Below are 18,465 nucleotides of genomic sequence, written 5' to 3'. Positions count from 1 at the left end.
ACTAGGCTATTTTTGCTAATCAGCATCACTTGGCATGTTAAAATACAAAATTCAGATAACGTGTTTGGTCATAAGTGTGTACTGAGTCTGCCAGTCCAGTTTTAGAGCTCTAACTCTTTCGTAATCATCTAACGCCTTACATCCGCTTCTCTTAGGGCCGTCGTCTGAACCGTCCGTTGTGGAGAGTAAAGACCGCAAAGCCAACGCTCATCTCATCCTGAAGCTGATGTGCGACAGTGTGGTCCTGAGACCTCACCTACGAGAACTCCTCTCTGCAAAGTACGTAAAGCTTTCATTAAGGCCCCTGGGTACCAAGCCTCAGGAGAGGATGTGAGGATACTATGACATGGTCCTTTTTCTTTTAGCGACATGGATTAATCCCGTAATCTTAACAACCCAGTAGAAAAGAGCCTAGATACACTACTACCAGGCTGAGATGAGTTCTCATGTTGACATGGCTTTTCATGTCTTTTATTAATGTATTTATTTTTTTATTTCAGAGTCGTAAGCAGTAAAGAACAGTCAGCAGTAATTTACATATGTAATAGTTTGTATATACAAATTTAGTTGTTTTAAATTACTGCTTGTAATAGTAATTGATGTTAGTATTAATGCCTCAGTGTGTGCCGTATTTGCTAGCTGTAATTCTAACCGAGCTTTGTGTGGGTTGCTCTGACAGGGATGCGCGGGGCATGACTCCGTTTATGCTGGCTGTGAGTGGACGAGCGTACCCAGCTGCCATAACTGTCCTGGAGGCGGCTCAGAAAATAGCCAAGGGTGAGCGTATTTCTGAATTTACTCTGAAAATATAACCACTAGATGTGGTCTTTTATAAGAAAAAGCCTGGTGTCTCGATCAACTAGGGAGATTGGAGTTATTTTAATGGAGTATTAATGCAATAGAAATTAAATTCTGTTAATTGCATTTGTTCTCTTTTCAGTGTGCTTACAAACATGAAGTAACATACAATATTAATAGTGTAAGAAATAAAGCTTGTGTCTGAATTATTTATGGCTGTCATTGTTTATCATTGGAGGTGCAGGAGAGCCTGGTATTGGGGAGAAGGAAGATGTGAACTCTGTCTTTATGGAAATGATCTGTCCGGTGGGAACGAACCCAGACGACTCGCCGCTCTACGTGCTTTGCTGTAACGACACCTGCAGCTTCACCTGGACTGGAGCTGAGCACATCAACCAGGTGAACTCAACTCTCTGGGACCATAGTAGCTCCAGGACACATACGTTTTAAACCCTTTATGGTGTTGCAAACAGTGTATACATTTCGGGCTCCTGAGTGGCGCAAACGTCTAACCGTTGGCCCCATCATCAGGAGATCACAAGTTCGATCCCTGGTCCACTCGGGGAAGCCTGTGCTACCCTTCACCCTCCTAGCGCTGGTGGTATCGTGTGATTGGGGGGAGTCTTAACTAGTGGGTGGAATTGGAAATGACTAAATTGGGGAGAAAAATGTGGGAAAAATCACCCAAAACTAATTTAGTGATAGTGTGTTGTAGTTTTTATATTACAGGATGCATTCATAATACTGATTTAAAAAAAAACAAAACAACTTTTTTTTTATTATATTTTTGATGAGTCCAGTTGCCAGAACAAGATCAGTGAGTGGTGAAAACATAACCATCTCAAACAAGTAAAAGTTTGGGCACCTCTTGTCAAATTACATGAAAATAAGTTGACACATCCTCTACAGAGAACAAACTTCTGCTCATTTTAATGCTCGGTTACTGTTTATTTGCTTAATAATGCAAAAAAAGGGGAACATTTTTGGAGTGGAGCTGCTGTGTTTTTGTGTATGTGCTATATATTTCAACTGCAGAAACGTGGGACTGCTGTGGATGGTGTTTAATTGAATACATTTTAAATACAGTGGAACTGATATCTGATCCCTTTGTGCGTATAGGACATCTTCGAGTGCAGGACCTGTGGTCTGCTGGAGTCCTTGTGCTGCTGTACAGAGTGCGCCAGGGTTTGCCACAAAGGCCACGACTGCAAGTAAGTGGACGTCTCTTTTCCTTCAGACTTGCACGTGGGGTTTTAGTTAAGGGGGGTGGGTTTTCAGCCCAGTCTTACCGACAATCTTAAATCCGCTCTGAAAGCAGATCTGTTAGGAACACTTGTGGTCAGTTTTGTGGACATAATCCAAGACTAGGTTTAATCTATATTGCATTACCATTCTTTTGAAAATCTAGTCTTTGTAAAGGCTTAATGTGGTTCTGGGGACCTCGACTGTATTATAAGTATTTATCAGTATTTTTATAATGCTTTCAAGCTACATCTGCAGTTGTTTTGTACTGGTTTTGTTTTTTTGTGCATTGTGACTCCAATAAAATAAACATTGTATCAGTGGGAATGAAAATATACAGCAACTTATTTATAAATGGCCAAATCACTCTATAATGTAAGAACTCAACCCATTTACATTGTAGTCCATGTTGTTACAGAATAGTAAGCATGTTATAGGCATTTTGCTCCTGCTGGTTGTAAACGTGTTTGTGTCTGTCTCTAGGCTGAAGCGGACGTCTCCCACTGCCTACTGTGACTGCTGGGAGAAATGTAAATGCAAAACTCTGATCGCTGGACAGAAGGCAGCACGTCTGGACCTCCTCTACAGACTGCTGACCACCACCAACTTGGTCACCAGCCCCAACAGCAGGTACGTTCATGCCAGAAACTCCAGCTGCATACAAAAGAACATGTAAACCTGTGAAAGAAGTAGTTTGCCGTTCAAAATAAAAAATAAACAGAAAAATATAGCTTGAACAGTTTTCACTATTAGGCCAAATGTAGGCAAACTGCCAAGCCAAGCATTGGTTTATTCTAGAGCTATCAGGGTAATGTGGCTAACAAGTAACTCCCGAGTGGCGCAACCGTCTAAGCGTTGGCCCTGTCATCAGGAGATCGCGAGTTCGATCCCTGGTGATGCTACAGCCATCCGTAGCTGGGAGTCCAAGAGAGCACAATTGGCCTCGCTCTCTCTGGGTGGGTGGAATGGCCCCTCCCTCTCCCCCCATCACTCAGCGCGATGCTAGTCAGCGCAGGCGTCTGTAGCTGACGTAGCAGATCTGGCGGTTGGTGCTTTCCTCCGAGCGCGAAAAAAAAGCGGTGGCTGGTTTCACAGGTCTCGGAGGAAGCCTGTGTTAGCCTTCACCCTCCTAGCGTTGATAGCATTGTGTGACTGGGGGAGTCCTAACTAGCGGGTGGAATTGCAGACGACTAAATTGGGGAGAAAATCGGGTAAAAAATAAAAAAATATATATATATCCCTCCCACCCCTAAAGGCACAGGCTACTGCATATATTTATAGTAGGCAACATTTGGCTTGAAAGTTACCCTGAAAAAGAGGTTCGTTTTTACGATAAACATATAAACTAATAGTCTGTGGTCATCTCGGCCAGTGTTAATAGCTTTGCCACGTCATCTTTCTCCTCAAGACTTTCAGCTTGAAAACAGTGAGCGAGTGTAGGGAGTGTTAATGTTGATGTAATGTCATGTTGATGTTTATGATTTTTGTGAAAGTTTGATCAGCTTTTTGATCAGATTTAAAAAAAATATATATATTTTAATCAGTTCATTTTGACTCTATTGGCACAATGAAGATGTGTTAAAATATCCATCTCTCTCTCTCTCTTTCTGCAGGGGTGAGCACATCCTGCTGTTTCTAGTGCAGACAGTTGCTAGGCAGAGCGTGGAGCACTGTCAGTATCGGCCGCCCCGGATCAGAGAGGACCGGAACCGCAAGGCTGCAAACGCAGAAGGTACAGACACTTCATATCTCAAACCAGACTGCAGCTTCATTACAGCTGTTAAGTCAGAATAGATTTGTAAGAAGTGTCCAAAAATTGTGACTTTTCAGGACAAAGAAAAATATGTTTGACATTTGTTAATAATAGCTTTGAACAAGCCAAAAAAAAAAAACTTCAAAGATTTCAGTTGGATGCTGCTGTTGGCAGCAGTTATTACGAAGTTACAAGCCTGTCTTTTTAGTAAATGCTGCACATTTGTGGTTTTTGGAACACAGAACTGCACATTTCTCATGTTTCTTTTTGCTGTTATATAAAACTTAAAAGGCTAATAATTTGCTAATTAGTTGAGACAGATGTGAAGAAGGCAAGGCGAGTTTATTTATGTAGCACCTTTCATACACTGCGGTCATTCAAGGTGCTTTACAAATGATGAAATACAAAGACAATTCAAACTATGATTTAAAAAGTAACTTTATAGAATAGAATTTTTAAACATGATTAAAACAGATTTTAAAAGAGAGGAGTTTAGTGAATATAGGATACCAACCCTACGGTTAAACCAGTGGTTCAGCCATAAAAGAAATTTACGCAATTTTCCCGTTGACATTTATGTAGCCATTCATACTTATGGATGCAGTTTGTGCAGTGCTGAACTAGTGGCTGTAAGGGTCCGTTACTTGTTAGCTACCTCGCCTTGTAGCTCCTGTCTAAAACTGAAGGAGTAAACTTGATCGACTACATTATGGATAAAGGGACAGATGTGTAAATTTGAATTTTGTTTGAATTATTGCTTTAACGCTTTTGAAAGAGACTCAACTGTTTATCTGTGTTTTACGAGAAGGTGATCTATACAGCTCTGATGTTCTCACTCTTTCAGACTCAGACATGCCGGATCATGACCTGGAGCCCCCACGGTTTGCCCAGCTGGCTCTGGAGCGTGTGCTGCAAGACTGGAACGCCCTGAAGTGCATGATCATGTTCGGCTCACAGGAGAACAAAGACCCGTGAGTAGATCCTTCCAGTGTACACATATATAGGCAGCAGTGGTCGCCAACCCTGCCCCTGGAGATCTGCCTTCCTGCAAACTCCAATCCCAATTAACCCCACCTGATCCATCTTAGCTGAATGAGGGGTTTTAGATTTGTTGTGTAGGAAGGTAGATCTCAGGAGGAGGGCTCTACTCTGCTTTTACTCTAACCTATGTGTAACTAGCAAACTGTAAGTGTCAGGCTGGTCACCGCAAGTTTATAGGAGAGCCAGCTTAAAGTGAAGAGGCACGTTAAACTAAATATACACTACACAGTTTTGCCCTCTTGGGTGAAATCTTTAGCTCATCTCAGACTTTCAGTGGCAGCATGTTATATGAGTAACCATGAGGCACAAAAATTCTTCAGCATCTCTGGATCTGGCTGCTCTCTTAAGTTGAGGATTTTAGTGTAGCAGAATTCGTGGGCTGGAAACGGCATAAGCCAACTTAAGTCTACTCAGGTCCTTGGGGCAGGACTAAAGCTGAATTTAGTTTGCTACATCGTGCTGATTCCAGTCGACTTCAGTTAGTGTGAGCCAGTTTTGAGTCCAGGTTTATTTACTCTTCTCTGTCATTGTGATTTCTGAATGCTGTTGTTGCTGTTATTTGATATGTAAAGAATATGATCTGAGAGTTTGAACAAAAATATAAGAATAAATAGAAACATAAAGATCATATTCTTTACATAAAGCACGACTGAAGTGCCGCCCTTATCATTAATCTGATTAAACAAAACAGAGATCTGAACGGCGCCCTGAATGAGCTCGCTTTCTCACTTGGAGGAAAAAAACAATCACAGTGCCCCCCATGAAGAAGGAAGCCTCGTGCAGCTTTTGCACCGTAGCCACATTTTTATGTGCAGCCTAATAATCCGACTAATAGCTCAGTCAGAAAAATCTAGTCTAGTCCGATTGAGGCCATTCAGAATACAGTTTCTATCCGACTGATCGAGGTGGGTAATCCTGTAAATAATCCGTTAAATAGAAGAATAATATCCGTGTAAACGCCTGTATCTGATTACATTCCCTATCGGAAAGTCTAAGTCCGTTCTGATCATGTTCGTCGCGTCATAGTGAAAGTTTATACCGTTCAACATGGCGGAGCAGAAACTGGTCTGCAGAGGAGACGAAGTTTATGCTCTGATCTTTAAAAGACGGCGGTGGGACGGACGTCCAGCTTATGTGTCTCAGAACACGACGTCTTCCTCTCGGCCTTCTTTAATAAGGACATGTGAAGCACGTTTTCCTGAGTCTGACATCATTTTAAAGTGATTAAAAACACAAGCACTGCTCACTGCTGCTCATCTCACTCTGACTGGACTCACGTGATGCGGGTTGTCATGGTAACGTCTACAATAAGTGGCACTCATGCATGTAAATTTGAACCAGATTACTGGTTCAGATTGTTGTAGTGAGAATATAAACACCTCGGTCTTCATCCATAATCGAAATGTATTCGGTCGGATTGGCAAAAATCTTTGCATGTGAACACAGCCATTGACAGGAAACGCAGTAGTGCACACAAAGCTCCAGCTAAAAATGATGAAATGATTTTACTGTTGGCGGCTACCAGGTTTGTCTAATTGCTGTTAGTTTGTGTGTGTCTGTTGATTTTAAGTCCTTCTCTTTGCTTTGTAGGCTGAGTGCGAGCAGCCGGATTGCTCACCTCTTGCCGGAGGAGCAGATGTATCTGAACCAGCAGAGTGGCACCATCAGGCTGGACTGCTTCACTCACTGCCTCATCGTCAAGTGCGCTCCAGACATCACTGTGAGTCAGCGAGAAAACCGAGCAGATGGACTTTAGACGTGGTGTTAAATGCTACAGTGCTGTTTATGCCTTGTGGCATTTGTGTCTTTTCACTGTCTGTGTGGAATAAGCAGTGTTACTACTGTAACTCTTTTCTTTTAATACTCAAGAGTAGATAATAGCCATGCAGGTGATGCCTTAAATAAGGCAGACATCTGTGGGTCATTTATTATTGTTGCACTTCTCAGATTACAGTTGCAGTCGCGTTTACAAATAGTTACTTTCAAATATATGTATTTACAGAAGAAAGATTCCCACCCATCATGTTAAAATCCCATGTTTTGTTGATTTAAGTGAAAATAAGCTAACACTTCTCTTCAGGGAACACACTACAATATACCGCTTTTCTGCACATTTTAGTGCAGAGTTTCTATTTATTTGCTGAATTTAACATGTTGGGAAAAAAATAGCATAAAATTTGTCCAATAATTATGGTTTGTGAAATTGCAGGTTTCATTTTTTCCCAGTTTGTTAAATTCAGCAAATAAACAGTAATGTGTTTCTGAATCTACAGAAGTGTGTTCTCTGTAGAGGATGCGTTAACTTGTCACTTGGAAACAAAACATATTGTTTCATCAGGTGCCACCCAAATATTTTTATACACCTGTAGATGATGATTGGGTAACAAAAACAGTAAATATCTCTCTTTCTCTCTCTAAATACAGTTAAAAGGCAGAGAAGATGATTTTGTTAAAGAAAAAAAAGTTGACACAAGTAAATAAATAAGTAGAATATGATAATTAAAATATGATGAAGTGCTCATGAATAAGAGCATTTAAAAAAAAATTCACAGGTCCAGAGGGAAATCGTATTTTCTGAAATATCGCCATCTTTTTGGTGCAAAATTTAATTTCTTATTGGGAAAGTAAACTAATTGAAAAAGATGTACAGTCGTGTGGAGTCAGTTTTGATGCCCCTGGTCATATTCTGTGTTTTGTTGATTTTCTAAGTGAAAGTCAGTGACACATCCCCTACCGAGAACACAGTTTACACACGTTTAATGTTTATTTGCTGAATTTAACATATTGGAATAACAAATAAAATATGTTGAGTTCCCATTTGTAATATGGCACTTTTTTTTTGTTGTGTAGTTCATTGACACCCTGCTGGGCACACTGGTGAAGGAGCTGCAGAATAAATATACTCCGGGACGTCGAGAGGAGGCCATCTGTGTGACCCGCAGGTTCCTGCGCTCCGTTGCCAGAGTCTTCGTCATCCTGAGTGTTGAGATGGCCTCATCCAAGAAGAAAAAGTATGACTCTGAACTTCTGTTACTTTAGATGTTTGTCTTTCCACAATAAGGGGTTTCGTTGATTCATTGTAAAGTGGCATGGAACAGTTTTCTTGGCCATAATTTACATTATTAATCCGGATGTTTCAGTTGAACTTTCACTATGATTTGATTTTGATTTTATTATTATTATTATTATTTTATTATTATTATTTTTATTTTTTTACAGTACAGAATTTTAATGCATTAAACATTTTGACTACAATTCTTTAGATTTCTGTATTATAATACATTATTAAATAATTATTGAATTATAATAAATCATTCAGTTGTATTCAGTGCATTTTACCTGCCTGGTTGTCACGGTGTCTACAGATCCGTACATTTTATTATTTTTCTCCTGGAAATCTTGCTAATTTAACTCTCTTCTGCTCTCCTTTCTCTCTTACTGTCCCTGCAGTAACTTCATCCCCCAGCCCATAGGGAAGTGCAGACGTGTGTTCCAGGCTCTGCTGCCGTACGCGGTTGAGGAGCTTTGTAATGTGGCTGAATCTCTGATCGTGCCCGTGAGGATGGGCATCGCCAGGCCGACGGCTCCCTTCACTCTAGCCAGCACCAGCATTGACGCTGTTCAGGGCAGCGAGGAGCTTTTCTCTGTGGAGCCGCTGCCCCCTCGGCCCTCGCCAGACCAGTCTAGCAAGTGAGTCACAAAGAAAACCTTTTGTCTTGTAATTACAGTTCAGAGAATATTCCAGAGTTCTTCCGCTTGGTCTAAGTGGTAAACAGACACACCTGGGCTGTTTTTAGTGGAGCCTGAACTATAAGTACCAGTTACTGTGTACTCGGTGTACCATTTTTGACGACTGCCTTTGTCTCTGCCCCCCCAGTTCTGGTCAGTCTGCCTCCTCCTATATCATCAGAAACCCTCAGCCACGCCGCAGCAGCCAATCACAGACAGCCCGCGGACGAGATGAGGAGCAGGATGACATTGTTTCTGCTGATGTCGAGGAGGTTAGGAAAGCCGAGCTGGAGATAACATGCGCTGTTTTTTAAATATTTATACGTCCTTCTTGATCAGTACAATGAGAATTTTCAGGGCCTGGGTTAAATATTGTTGCACATCATAAAATGATACATTTAGCTTGACTTATCCTTGTGAAAAGTTCACTATAAACGGTCTTTTCTTTAAAGCAAGTCTTTAAGTACTTTACTAACCCCAAAAATAAAAACTAAAAGTTCATGACATTGCTTTCCCTCGCAAAATATATGCTTGTCAGACAGCAAGCAAGCAGGACCAGAAGGGCTCAACGCCATTGCCTCCATTAGAGCTTTGTTTTTAGCATAGCTAACGTTAAAAGCTGTTTTCCCAGTCTGTGCTGAGTATTCAGCTGTTGTTCTCTGTAATCTCGGTAAATGTAGCTTTTACTGTACAAGGACTCTCGACCTCAGTTTCACTTTGCGCTCACCAATAGCAGAATCATGTTTGATTTTGAGAAGCAACACTGTCTTTATATTTCAATACAAGATCAACGTAAAATTCAATGAGCTGCTTCATGTCTGAGCCTAAGCAAAGCACAGCTTTTGCAAGCGAATGCAAACCGTTGCATCGTAATGCAAAACATTTGCAAGGGAACGCATATTTTTTGCGAGGGAATGAATTTTATTTGCGAACGCATGTCATACATTTTTTATTTTTTTTTTCCCCCCCCTTACAAAAAGGCCTAATATGGCTAACAAAAAAATACAGTGTGGACCCCTAGGAGCTGTCGGTCTCTAGCATTGTCCGGTGAAACCTTGCTTAAATGTTTATGCTAATGCAAGTGCTCCAAATATATCCCTGCTGACTACAGGTGGAGGTAGTGGAGGGAGTTGCTGGGGAGGAAGATCACCATGACGACCAGGAGGAGCAGGGGGAAGAGACTGCAGAAGCAGAAGGACAGCATGATGAGCATGACGAGGACGGTAATGATCTAAAAGTGTCATGTCAGTAAATGAGTATTGTGCTGTTGAGAGGCGTAAATGGCTGTGAGGGTTGGGTCCTATTGCTGAGGCCTGATTAGAATCCTAACGATGCCTCTAATGAGGTCTGGAGTAAAGACTCCCTCACAGTCGACTCTCCTGATCTGCGGGTCAGGCAACTGCAGCTGCAACGATTTGCCCACAAAGCTTTAAAGTAACTTAAAAGCTTTGTCAAAGCTGGTAGTGGGGAGCCTGTACCACAAACACGACTGTAAACTCTAAAGAGGGCCCACAAGTGAGTCCTCAGTGAATGGGGTTTGTTAATGTAAGGGCAAAATGTGTTAATGATAAATAAGTGTTTCTTGCCTTTCACACAGGAATTTCCTTGATGAGTGCTGGTTAGTTGGAGAGATGTTGAGTGATGGGAGCAGCAAAGTAAAAAATAATAATTTTGATTAGCTGATTGACAAATTGTAGTATTATTGATCGTAGAAGTAACCGTTACCTGCTCCCGACTTTTAGAGATTTTAACTTAGAGATTTACAGATTTAACAGATTTTCGCTTAGAGATTTAGGCCCTAACCAGTTTATTTTTACACCTACCCCTTGTTTTCCAGTGTCTCCCTAACCCCTTGGAACTGAGCTACAAGGGGGTAGTGGTTGAAATCTTCCCAACGAAACGGGACCCTCAAATAAAAAGAACATTACCCTCCTCTGCTGTCACTGCCGACTGGCAGGGTCTCCTACAGAGCACCGCTAGTAGCTGTTAATGAAGTAAAGTTCAGCTCCTCACTGCTGGGCTTTAGTTACATTTAGGGCATCATATGATTTCAAAGAGGGGGCAATTATTTATAATCGCCCACACCCTAATTCTTCAGTGATATGAGCTGAAGTCAGATATTCGCCAGCTACTTGTTCGAATATTTCCGTTCCACCTTAAATGGAGCAGCAGTTCTGGTGCCGGAGGTGCCAGAATGTAACTGCTGCACCATTTAAGGTGGACCAGGGAAATTTAGCTAGGTAGCTACCGAGGCATCACCTACTACCTGCGACTTTTATGCTTGTTATGAAGAAAAGAACCATAATACATTGAAACGGCATTAAACTAATACAGTGGTTATCATAATTTTTTTAAATACTCACGTTTGAGAGTTTCTTTGGTCTCTTGTTCAGCCATCTTGCTGGTTTTTCTTCTCATAACACTCAGTTTGGAGTGCGTCTTTGAAAAACTCCGTTTGGAGCGTCATGTAGCCCTAAACGTTCGCCCTACCCTTCTATCTCAACAACAATCGGGACACCCTACCCCTAGAAATGAACGCTCAAAACGAAGGAGTAGGGCTAAGTGGTAGGGCCGAGGGGGAAAATGTGATTGGGCCTCAGACAGTGGATTGGAATTGATGATTACTGATACTAACACGCACAGCTAAAGTTGAGGTCATCATTTTCCTTCAGGAAGTGACATGGAGCTGGACCTGTTGGCTGCCGCGGAGACGGAGAGTGACAGCGAGAGTAACCACAGTAACCAGGACAACGCAAGCGGGCGCCGAAGTGTCGTCACTGCAGCAACAGCAGGATCTGAAGCAGGTAGTTGAACTTCACATGATGGCCGGGGAGCAATGATTCACCCAGATGCCACTGCAGTTAACAGTGAATGAACGGGGCTGGATAGTGTGTTAAAGTATTACTTTTCCCCTGTATTACTGTTGGACATAACTCAGACTGAGATGCCATTAGGTAGTATAACTGGTGTAAATCTGACCTCAAAACCATTCGATTCTGCTATTATTTAGAAAATGATTGTGCAGCATAAAATCTCAGATGATTTTGCCATTTGATTTATGTTTAGTACAGAATTACATTGAATTGACAGGCATGACTGGAGGAACTATTTTACAGCAGTGAAATGTAGACAATATAAACGAAACACTAAACTTTTATTTGGATATGTCTGTTTAAAAATAGCCTGAGAATTTAAATAGATGCTTTATTGAATACTACTGTAATGTGTTAGCATTTAAAACTGATGCAGATGATTAATCATCTTCAGTTTCGATGTATCAGTGCAGTTTACACCCCTAGTAATAAATAGATAAATATAAATTAAATAAGATACAGAAGATAAATTAATAGGATAATATATATACACCGTCTCTGTCTGAACACAATTGATCTCCAAAATGTAAACGTTTGGGTAAATGGAGTTTTCAAATTTGTGTATGTGTAAAAATAAATAAATAAATTAATTTATTAACAACAAATAACAGCAAAAAAAAGATTTCAAAATTATTTATTTCACTTGTAAATCATTACAGATCAATGCAGTGAACTGAAAATGGTTTAAATGAGCATAAAGTTTATTATGTAATGTTACAAGGTCTCAGTATGAACCTCCTCCAGCTGTACAGACAACATCAACGCCATAGTCAAATTCCCATACTCCATTGAGCATGTCGGGTGTCGCTGCACTCACGGCTCTTTCAATACGATTTTGGAGATCTAGTGTTGTGGACGAGATCACACTGCATCCACGAAAATCACACTGCACAGTTATGACGGATTCACTCTTATTGAAGTGGAGAACGCAGAACGCTTTCTGCTCAGGGGTCTCATCTCCTCTCAGACTGAAGGGAGCCATCTTCCACTGACAGTCAGAAACTCTATGACCCCCTCTTTCAGTTGGATTGTGATTGGTTCCTAGACGCCTCACGGTTGTAAAAATATGGCCCTTTGAAATCGGATTAATCTTTTTGAATCACCCTGTGTGTGTGTGTGGTGTGTGTGTGTATGTATGTATGTATGTATGTATGTATGTATGTATGTGTATATATACATACATACATACGTACGTACGTACATGCATACATACATACATACATACATACATACATACATGCACGCACGTACGCACACACACCAGATAACAGGTGATGGCTTTTGCTTCAGTGTGGTTAGTACATCCTTTCTCTTTCTTTTGTTGCCAGTTAGGTTCTTTTAGTGTTTAGTTCAGTGGACACTTTCTCATTTACAGGAAGTAGGGTGTCGCTGCCATTTCCTATGTTTGGTATGAGCTCCTCCTTCCTCTGTTGTGTATTTATATCAGGACCAGTGTGAATTGTGCACACAGTTTATCTGAACATATTTCTCAGAGCAGAACTCAAAGCTCCCCCACAGCTCACAGCCTCTGAACAGACACTGTCTAAAACCGCAGTCAGGAACTGACAAACAGCCCTGCAGCCACAGCCATATTTTTAGAAGTCTGAGGGCTTTCCTTTTAAAACGTGAGTCTTAAGAGTTAAGAACCAAGTGTTGTGCATCGTTAAGAAAAATAAACAAGAATACTTGTTTCTCATGTTATAATGTTTTTTACTCCAGCTCTGGGTTTTCTAACAGGCAACACATTTAATGTGCATATTTACTTAATACTTATGTACATTTCTTGTACTAATCAAGTGATTTTTTATTTTATTTTTTTTTTTAATATTAATAACTTCTAATGCCCTGCAATGTTTAACTGAACTTTTGTTTCTTGACTAAACCACTAGTTTACTAATTATAAGAAATTTAATTTAACAAAGCAATAGCTAGGATTAAAAGAAGGTTCACTGGAAACAGGTAAAGTTGAATAAAATTTGCATAAGTTTGTTAACTGGAGTTTTTTGTATGAATAAAAAATAAAATCACCAAGGAACACATTTACTGTAAAAATATTGTAAATCTGAATACAGTCTCATTTTGTTTTTGTGGCCGTGCTTACAGAATCTGCCAGTGAGTTCCAGCAAACTGTTGAAGAAATCAAAACATACCTTAGGGCTGCGTTACGCTGCATAAGCCCTTCATGATAACTGACAGAAACCTACACAAATGTTTTACAAAGGCTTTTTCTCCAGAAAGTGACAGTTATTATAAAGAATCCTTTTTTTTCAGTCATCTCACTTAGTAAGTGAAACGAAAACTGATGCTTGTCGGAACAAGCCTTTATAAATGTTTGCAAGATATCATGAAAGGCTTATGTAGGTTTTGTGTAGCCTTATGATGCTGTCCATCGTTAAAAATTACAAAAACATAGCAGTAATCCTGAGCCATTATGATAGGTGTGCGATTTAAAATGTATCCATAAAATTAAACAAAACAGAAACGAGAAGCTTCACAATGTTTAGGCTTTCCTAGAGAGATTGTTTGAAATTATATATATTTTTTACATATTTTTTGCGACATTTGTTTTCCTCTTGAATTTAATTTGACAGCTGGATGGTAACCTGGTTAATTTTTGTTAACGTTTCTTTTTGACTTGTTTTCCAGGCGTGGTACGATGTATTTGTGGTTTCTGCCGTTGTTATCACTTTAATGTGTGTAATTCCATGGCCAACTTTTGTTTGTTTTGTCATGTTGTTTGTTTTAATCTTGTCCATAAACCCCTCTGTGTTCCTGAAGGTGCCAGCAGCGTTCCTGCCTTCTTCTCTGAGGACGATTCTCAGTCCAACGATTCGAGCGATTCTGACAGCAGCAGCAGTCAGAGCGATGATGCGGATCAGGAGACGTACCTGCTGGACGAGCCGCTCGAGAGGACCACCGGTTCGGCTCACGCTAACAGCGCCGCCCAGGCACCCCGCTCCATGCAGTGGGCTGTGCGGACCACTCCCAGCCAGCGCTCTGCAGGGGGGGCCCCTGCCAGCTCCTCCACTCCTGCAGGTACACCTTACACTACTGAACGTTTCTGTCAGATATAAATCTCTGACCTAACAAGAATTCAGTTTGATTACGATTCTTTAGGAAATTATTTGGCACTTCATGGAATTTCAGGTTTCATTGCGTTTCACTGGATTATTTCAGATCCGTCTGATTGATTTTTGGAAATCCACTGACTACACAAAATGTTCGTGGTGCCATACATTACTAGAAGGGTTGGCTGTGCAGTCGACAGCGTGCATACTCTGTGATCGAACACGGAGCAGCGTGCTTTCTGGATGAGACAAAAAAATGTTCACACCATGTGCAGCGGATTTCGGTTTCGAAATTCACTGCACCGCTAGACGCAACTGGCGGAGGTCTTCAAATACAGACCTTTTAATCCAGTTTCTAGTCCTGGATTTTGTGGTCTCTGATAGTTAACTGAACTGTTGAAACTGATTGACCTGGTGTCGTACCTACCTGCAATTATAACATTCTGGACTGGAAACTGGATTCGAAGGATTTGAAGATCTGTGCTACAACTGTATCGTCAGATCGTGAGTTCTGTGCTACAGCCATCCATGGCCAGGAGAGCATAAGAGTCCTATTTCTTCCTCTCTCTGGAGGTGTAGGTTGGTCCCCCCCTCTCCCTCTCATCACTCACCGTGATGTTAGCCAATGCGAGTGTCTCTTAACTGATGTAATAGTATTAGCAGTTAGTGTTCTCCTCCAAGCGTGTCTCATCCAGTGATGTCATGTTAGTGGCACTTTGCAAGATGTGATGGAGCTTCATGAGTCTTGGAGGAAGGTCGTGCTAACCTTCACTTTCCCAGCTTGGTATCATCTTGTGATGGGGGAGGCCTAGCTAGTGGGAGGGAAATTACCACGACAAAATCAGGGGCACAGGGTAAAAAAAAAGAAAGGTTAATGTGATTCTTAGAATGCTCTGCTGTACTGTTCATTGTGTTTAGTTCAGTGTGCTACTCTGGATGAAATAAATTCCTAACGTATTTCTAAACATCTCCTAGCGAGCTCGACAGGCCTGATCTACATCGACCCGTCCAACCTGCGCCGGAGCAGTGCCATCAGCACAAGTGCAGCAGCCGCGGCCGCAGCCCTGGAGGCCAGCAACTCCAGCAGCTACCTGACCTCCGCTAGCAGCCTGGCTCGAGCCTACAGCATCGTCATCAGGCAGATTTCTGACCTAATGAGCCTCATCCCCAAATACAACCACCTGGTGTACTCTCAGTACCCTGCTGCAGTCAAACTCACCTACCAGGATGCGGTCAATTTGCAGGTGAGCCTTGTGGCCTGTGTTCTCTGCTGTGTTCCATATTGACCACAGTAACAGTGGTTAACTTTAAAAACAAGGTGCCCTTTACTTTGTGAGGACCCTTAATGACAAATTGACCAGATTAAACTGAAATTTTGAAAAGCAAAATTTGTTACAAGATATTTAAATACATTTAATTTGTTTCTATCGCTTTGTTTTTTTTTTGTTTGTTTTTTTTTAAACACTGTTTGTATCTCGTCCTGCAGAACTTTGTGGAGGAGAAACTGATCCCCACCTGGAACTGGATGGTGTCCATCATGGACTCCACAGAGGCTCAGCTTCGATATGGTTCGGCTCTGTCCTCAGCTGGAGACCCGGGACACCCCAGCCACCCGCTGCACGCTTCCCAGCACACCGGCCGCCGAGAGCGCATGACTGCACGCGAGGAGGCCAGCCTCCGCACCCTGGAGGGACGCAGGTCAGTCACCTGTTGAATAGCGCTGATGCTGGACAACAGCTTTTTTGATCAGCAGGGGGAGATAAAGTGGTGATGAATGAAACTGTGCTTCGCTAATTGTGAAAAATCATCAAATGACCACGTATCCAAATTAATCGACCAGAAAAAAAGCTTCGTCCTGCCTTTAGCAAGGCTTTAGAAAAATTTGAATAATGCTTAAGACTTAGAGGCTCAGAGCAACAGCGCCATCTGCATTTAGTCACATTATCTTCATAGCCAGTCTTTTAAAATAGTGTTGGTTTTAACTGTGTAAACATTTTTTTAAATAAGTTGTGAAACATACGGATTAAAAAAGAGATTTATACATAGACGTTCCCTTTTTTCTGTGTTCTAGACGTGCGGCTACGTTGCTGACCGCTCGTCAGGGTATGATGTCAGCGCGTGGGGACTTCCTGAACTACGCGCTTTCTCTGATGCGTTCCCATAACGACGAGCACTCTGACGTGCTGCCCGTGTTGGATGTGTGTTCTCTCAAGCACGTGGCCTACGTCTTCCAGGCCCTCATCTACTGGATCAAGGCCATGAACCTGCAGACCACCCTGGACACCACGCAGATGGACAGGAAGAGGTCAGTATCTCTGGTCTCTGCTGAGAGTATATACTGTAGACATGCTTCACATGTCCTTTAGGCTTAATTCATGTGGTGTTATTGCATTGTATTTATTTTTACTTAATTAAGGATTAATTTTTTTGTTCTTCAGGAACCGCGAGTTGTTGGAACTCGGGCTGGACAATGAGGACTCGGAGCATGAGAACGATGAGGACACCAATCAAAGTGAGTTCACAGGTTTTGAGTCCACTTTGTTGACTAATTGTTGCTGCCTTTCTGTAATTTGCATGCTCTGTATTGCACAGCAGTGCTTTCTGAAATGGAGACCAATCTGCAGTTTCTTTTCATTTTTTATCGTCACTCTTTGACTCTCTTTTGTGATGACTTTGTTGGTGTTAAATATTATACATTAGTTAAATTGCTCTGTTTACGTCTGTTTAGGCTCCACCCTGCAGGATAAAGAGGAGGAGGCCGTCCCTGCGGAAACCGGCCAGCACCACCCGTTCTTCCGTCGTTCCGACTCAATGACTTTTCTTGGCTGTATCCCTCCGAATCCCTTCGAAGTACCTGTCGCTGAGGCTATCCCGCTGGCTGATCAGCCACACCTCCTACAGGTGGGCACTGTCTATATCTGTTTATAATGTTTTGGTTATTTTATGGTGCTCTTTATTGGTAACCTTTAATATTTGGATGTGGCTACACAAAGGTTGATGGCACCTCTGGTTTAATTATTTTCATTTTAATAATTTATTTTAAAGTCTATACCAGTTACAGTAGTTATGGGTTTATTAGTTAATTAATTCATTTATTATTTTTTTTAAACCAAATCTTAATACCTTAAGAATATAACTGAATGGTTTGGAGAAGATATCTAATTGCTTTTTTTCTTACCAATACTGTGAACAGCTATTTAAATCAAGATTATTTCCTATAAATTAAGGTTAATTTAAGCTTGAAACTTAAGGTTGCTGATCATTTTGGCTTTGTTAAAATTGCAGACCTTTGATGATTTGAAAATTGCACATTTACACATTGCGAGTTTGATATGAAAAATTATAACATTTTTTCAGCCCTCTTTAAGTCACTATTAAGAAGATTGATATTCAGTATGTAAATTTGGGAAGGTTGTTTGGTAACACTTTATTTGGATAGTCGACTTTAGATGCTGTTTAGATATTTAATTTACTTAAGTTACAATCAACTAAATATCTACTAAATTTACCTGTTTTCTTTAAGTCTAAATCTGGCTCTAATCCTAACCTCAACCCAACCCTCACCCTGGTCCTAGCCCTAATCCTGGTCCAAATCCTAACCCCAACCCCACCACTATTTAGAATCAACTGAGTTTCAACAGATAGTTTAACAGTTTGATTGTCTGTAGATAATCTATAGGGGATTATCCAAATAAAGTGAGACTGGATGTTGTACTTAAAAGACTATTTTAAATCCTACTGTTTTCCAATGTTTGTCGTTATAGCCGAATGCGAGGAAGGAGGACCTGTTTGGGCGGCCGAGTCAAGGCCTCTACTCTTCCTCATACATGGCTAGCAAAGGCCTGTCTGACCTCACAGTGGACATGAACTGCTTACAGGTAAACACACATGCGTACAGTGACTACAGTAACAGTGTTGGAGGCCGTGCACTGCTGAAAACCCAGGTTATGTTAATATTAGC

General features: G+C 41.2%; 1 protein-coding gene across 3 annotated transcripts in view; it reads left to right on the top strand.

Annotated features, from left to right (window-relative positions):
• Positions 1-18,465, top strand: part of ubr5 (ubiquitin protein ligase E3 component n-recognin 5) — a 75,721-nt gene that overhangs the window by 43,772 nt on the left and 13,484 nt on the right. For 2 of the 3 annotated variants that reach the window (XM_036557951.1, XM_036557949.1), the window contains exons 25-44: positions 156-279; positions 680-777; positions 1,037-1,197; positions 1,918-2,009; positions 2,524-2,670; positions 3,654-3,772; positions 4,638-4,764; positions 6,425-6,554; positions 7,685-7,845; positions 8,285-8,524; positions 8,712-8,835; positions 9,675-9,786; positions 11,236-11,367; positions 14,215-14,472; positions 15,480-15,748; positions 15,991-16,202; positions 16,576-16,809; positions 16,943-17,016; positions 17,233-17,405; positions 18,269-18,382. In XM_036557951.1, coding sequence (XP_036413844.1) covers positions 156-279; positions 680-777; positions 1,037-1,197; positions 1,918-2,009; positions 2,524-2,670; positions 3,654-3,772; positions 4,638-4,764; positions 6,425-6,554; positions 7,685-7,845; positions 8,285-8,524; positions 8,712-8,835; positions 9,675-9,786; positions 11,236-11,367; positions 14,215-14,472; positions 15,480-15,748; positions 15,991-16,202; positions 16,576-16,809; positions 16,943-17,016; positions 17,233-17,405; positions 18,269-18,382 — 3,101 coding nt within the window. The remainder of the gene's footprint in view (positions 1-155; positions 280-679; positions 778-1,036; positions 1,198-1,917; positions 2,010-2,523; positions 2,671-3,653; positions 3,773-4,637; positions 4,765-6,424; positions 6,555-7,684; positions 7,846-8,284; positions 8,525-8,711; positions 8,836-9,674; positions 9,787-11,235; positions 11,368-14,214; positions 14,473-15,479; positions 15,749-15,990; positions 16,203-16,575; positions 16,810-16,942; positions 17,017-17,232; positions 17,406-18,268; positions 18,383-18,465) is intronic. The other variant, XM_036557950.1, reaches the window with a different exon arrangement.

The sequence above is a fragment of the Colossoma macropomum genome, unplaced genomic scaffold, assembly GCF_904425465.1.
Source record: "Colossoma macropomum unplaced genomic scaffold, Colossoma_macropomum, whole genome shotgun sequence".
NCBI lineage: Eukaryota > Metazoa > Chordata > Actinopteri > Characiformes > Serrasalmidae > Colossoma > Colossoma macropomum.
Note: the sequence above shows the minus strand (reverse complement) of the source record. Positions and strands in the feature narration are given on the sequence as shown.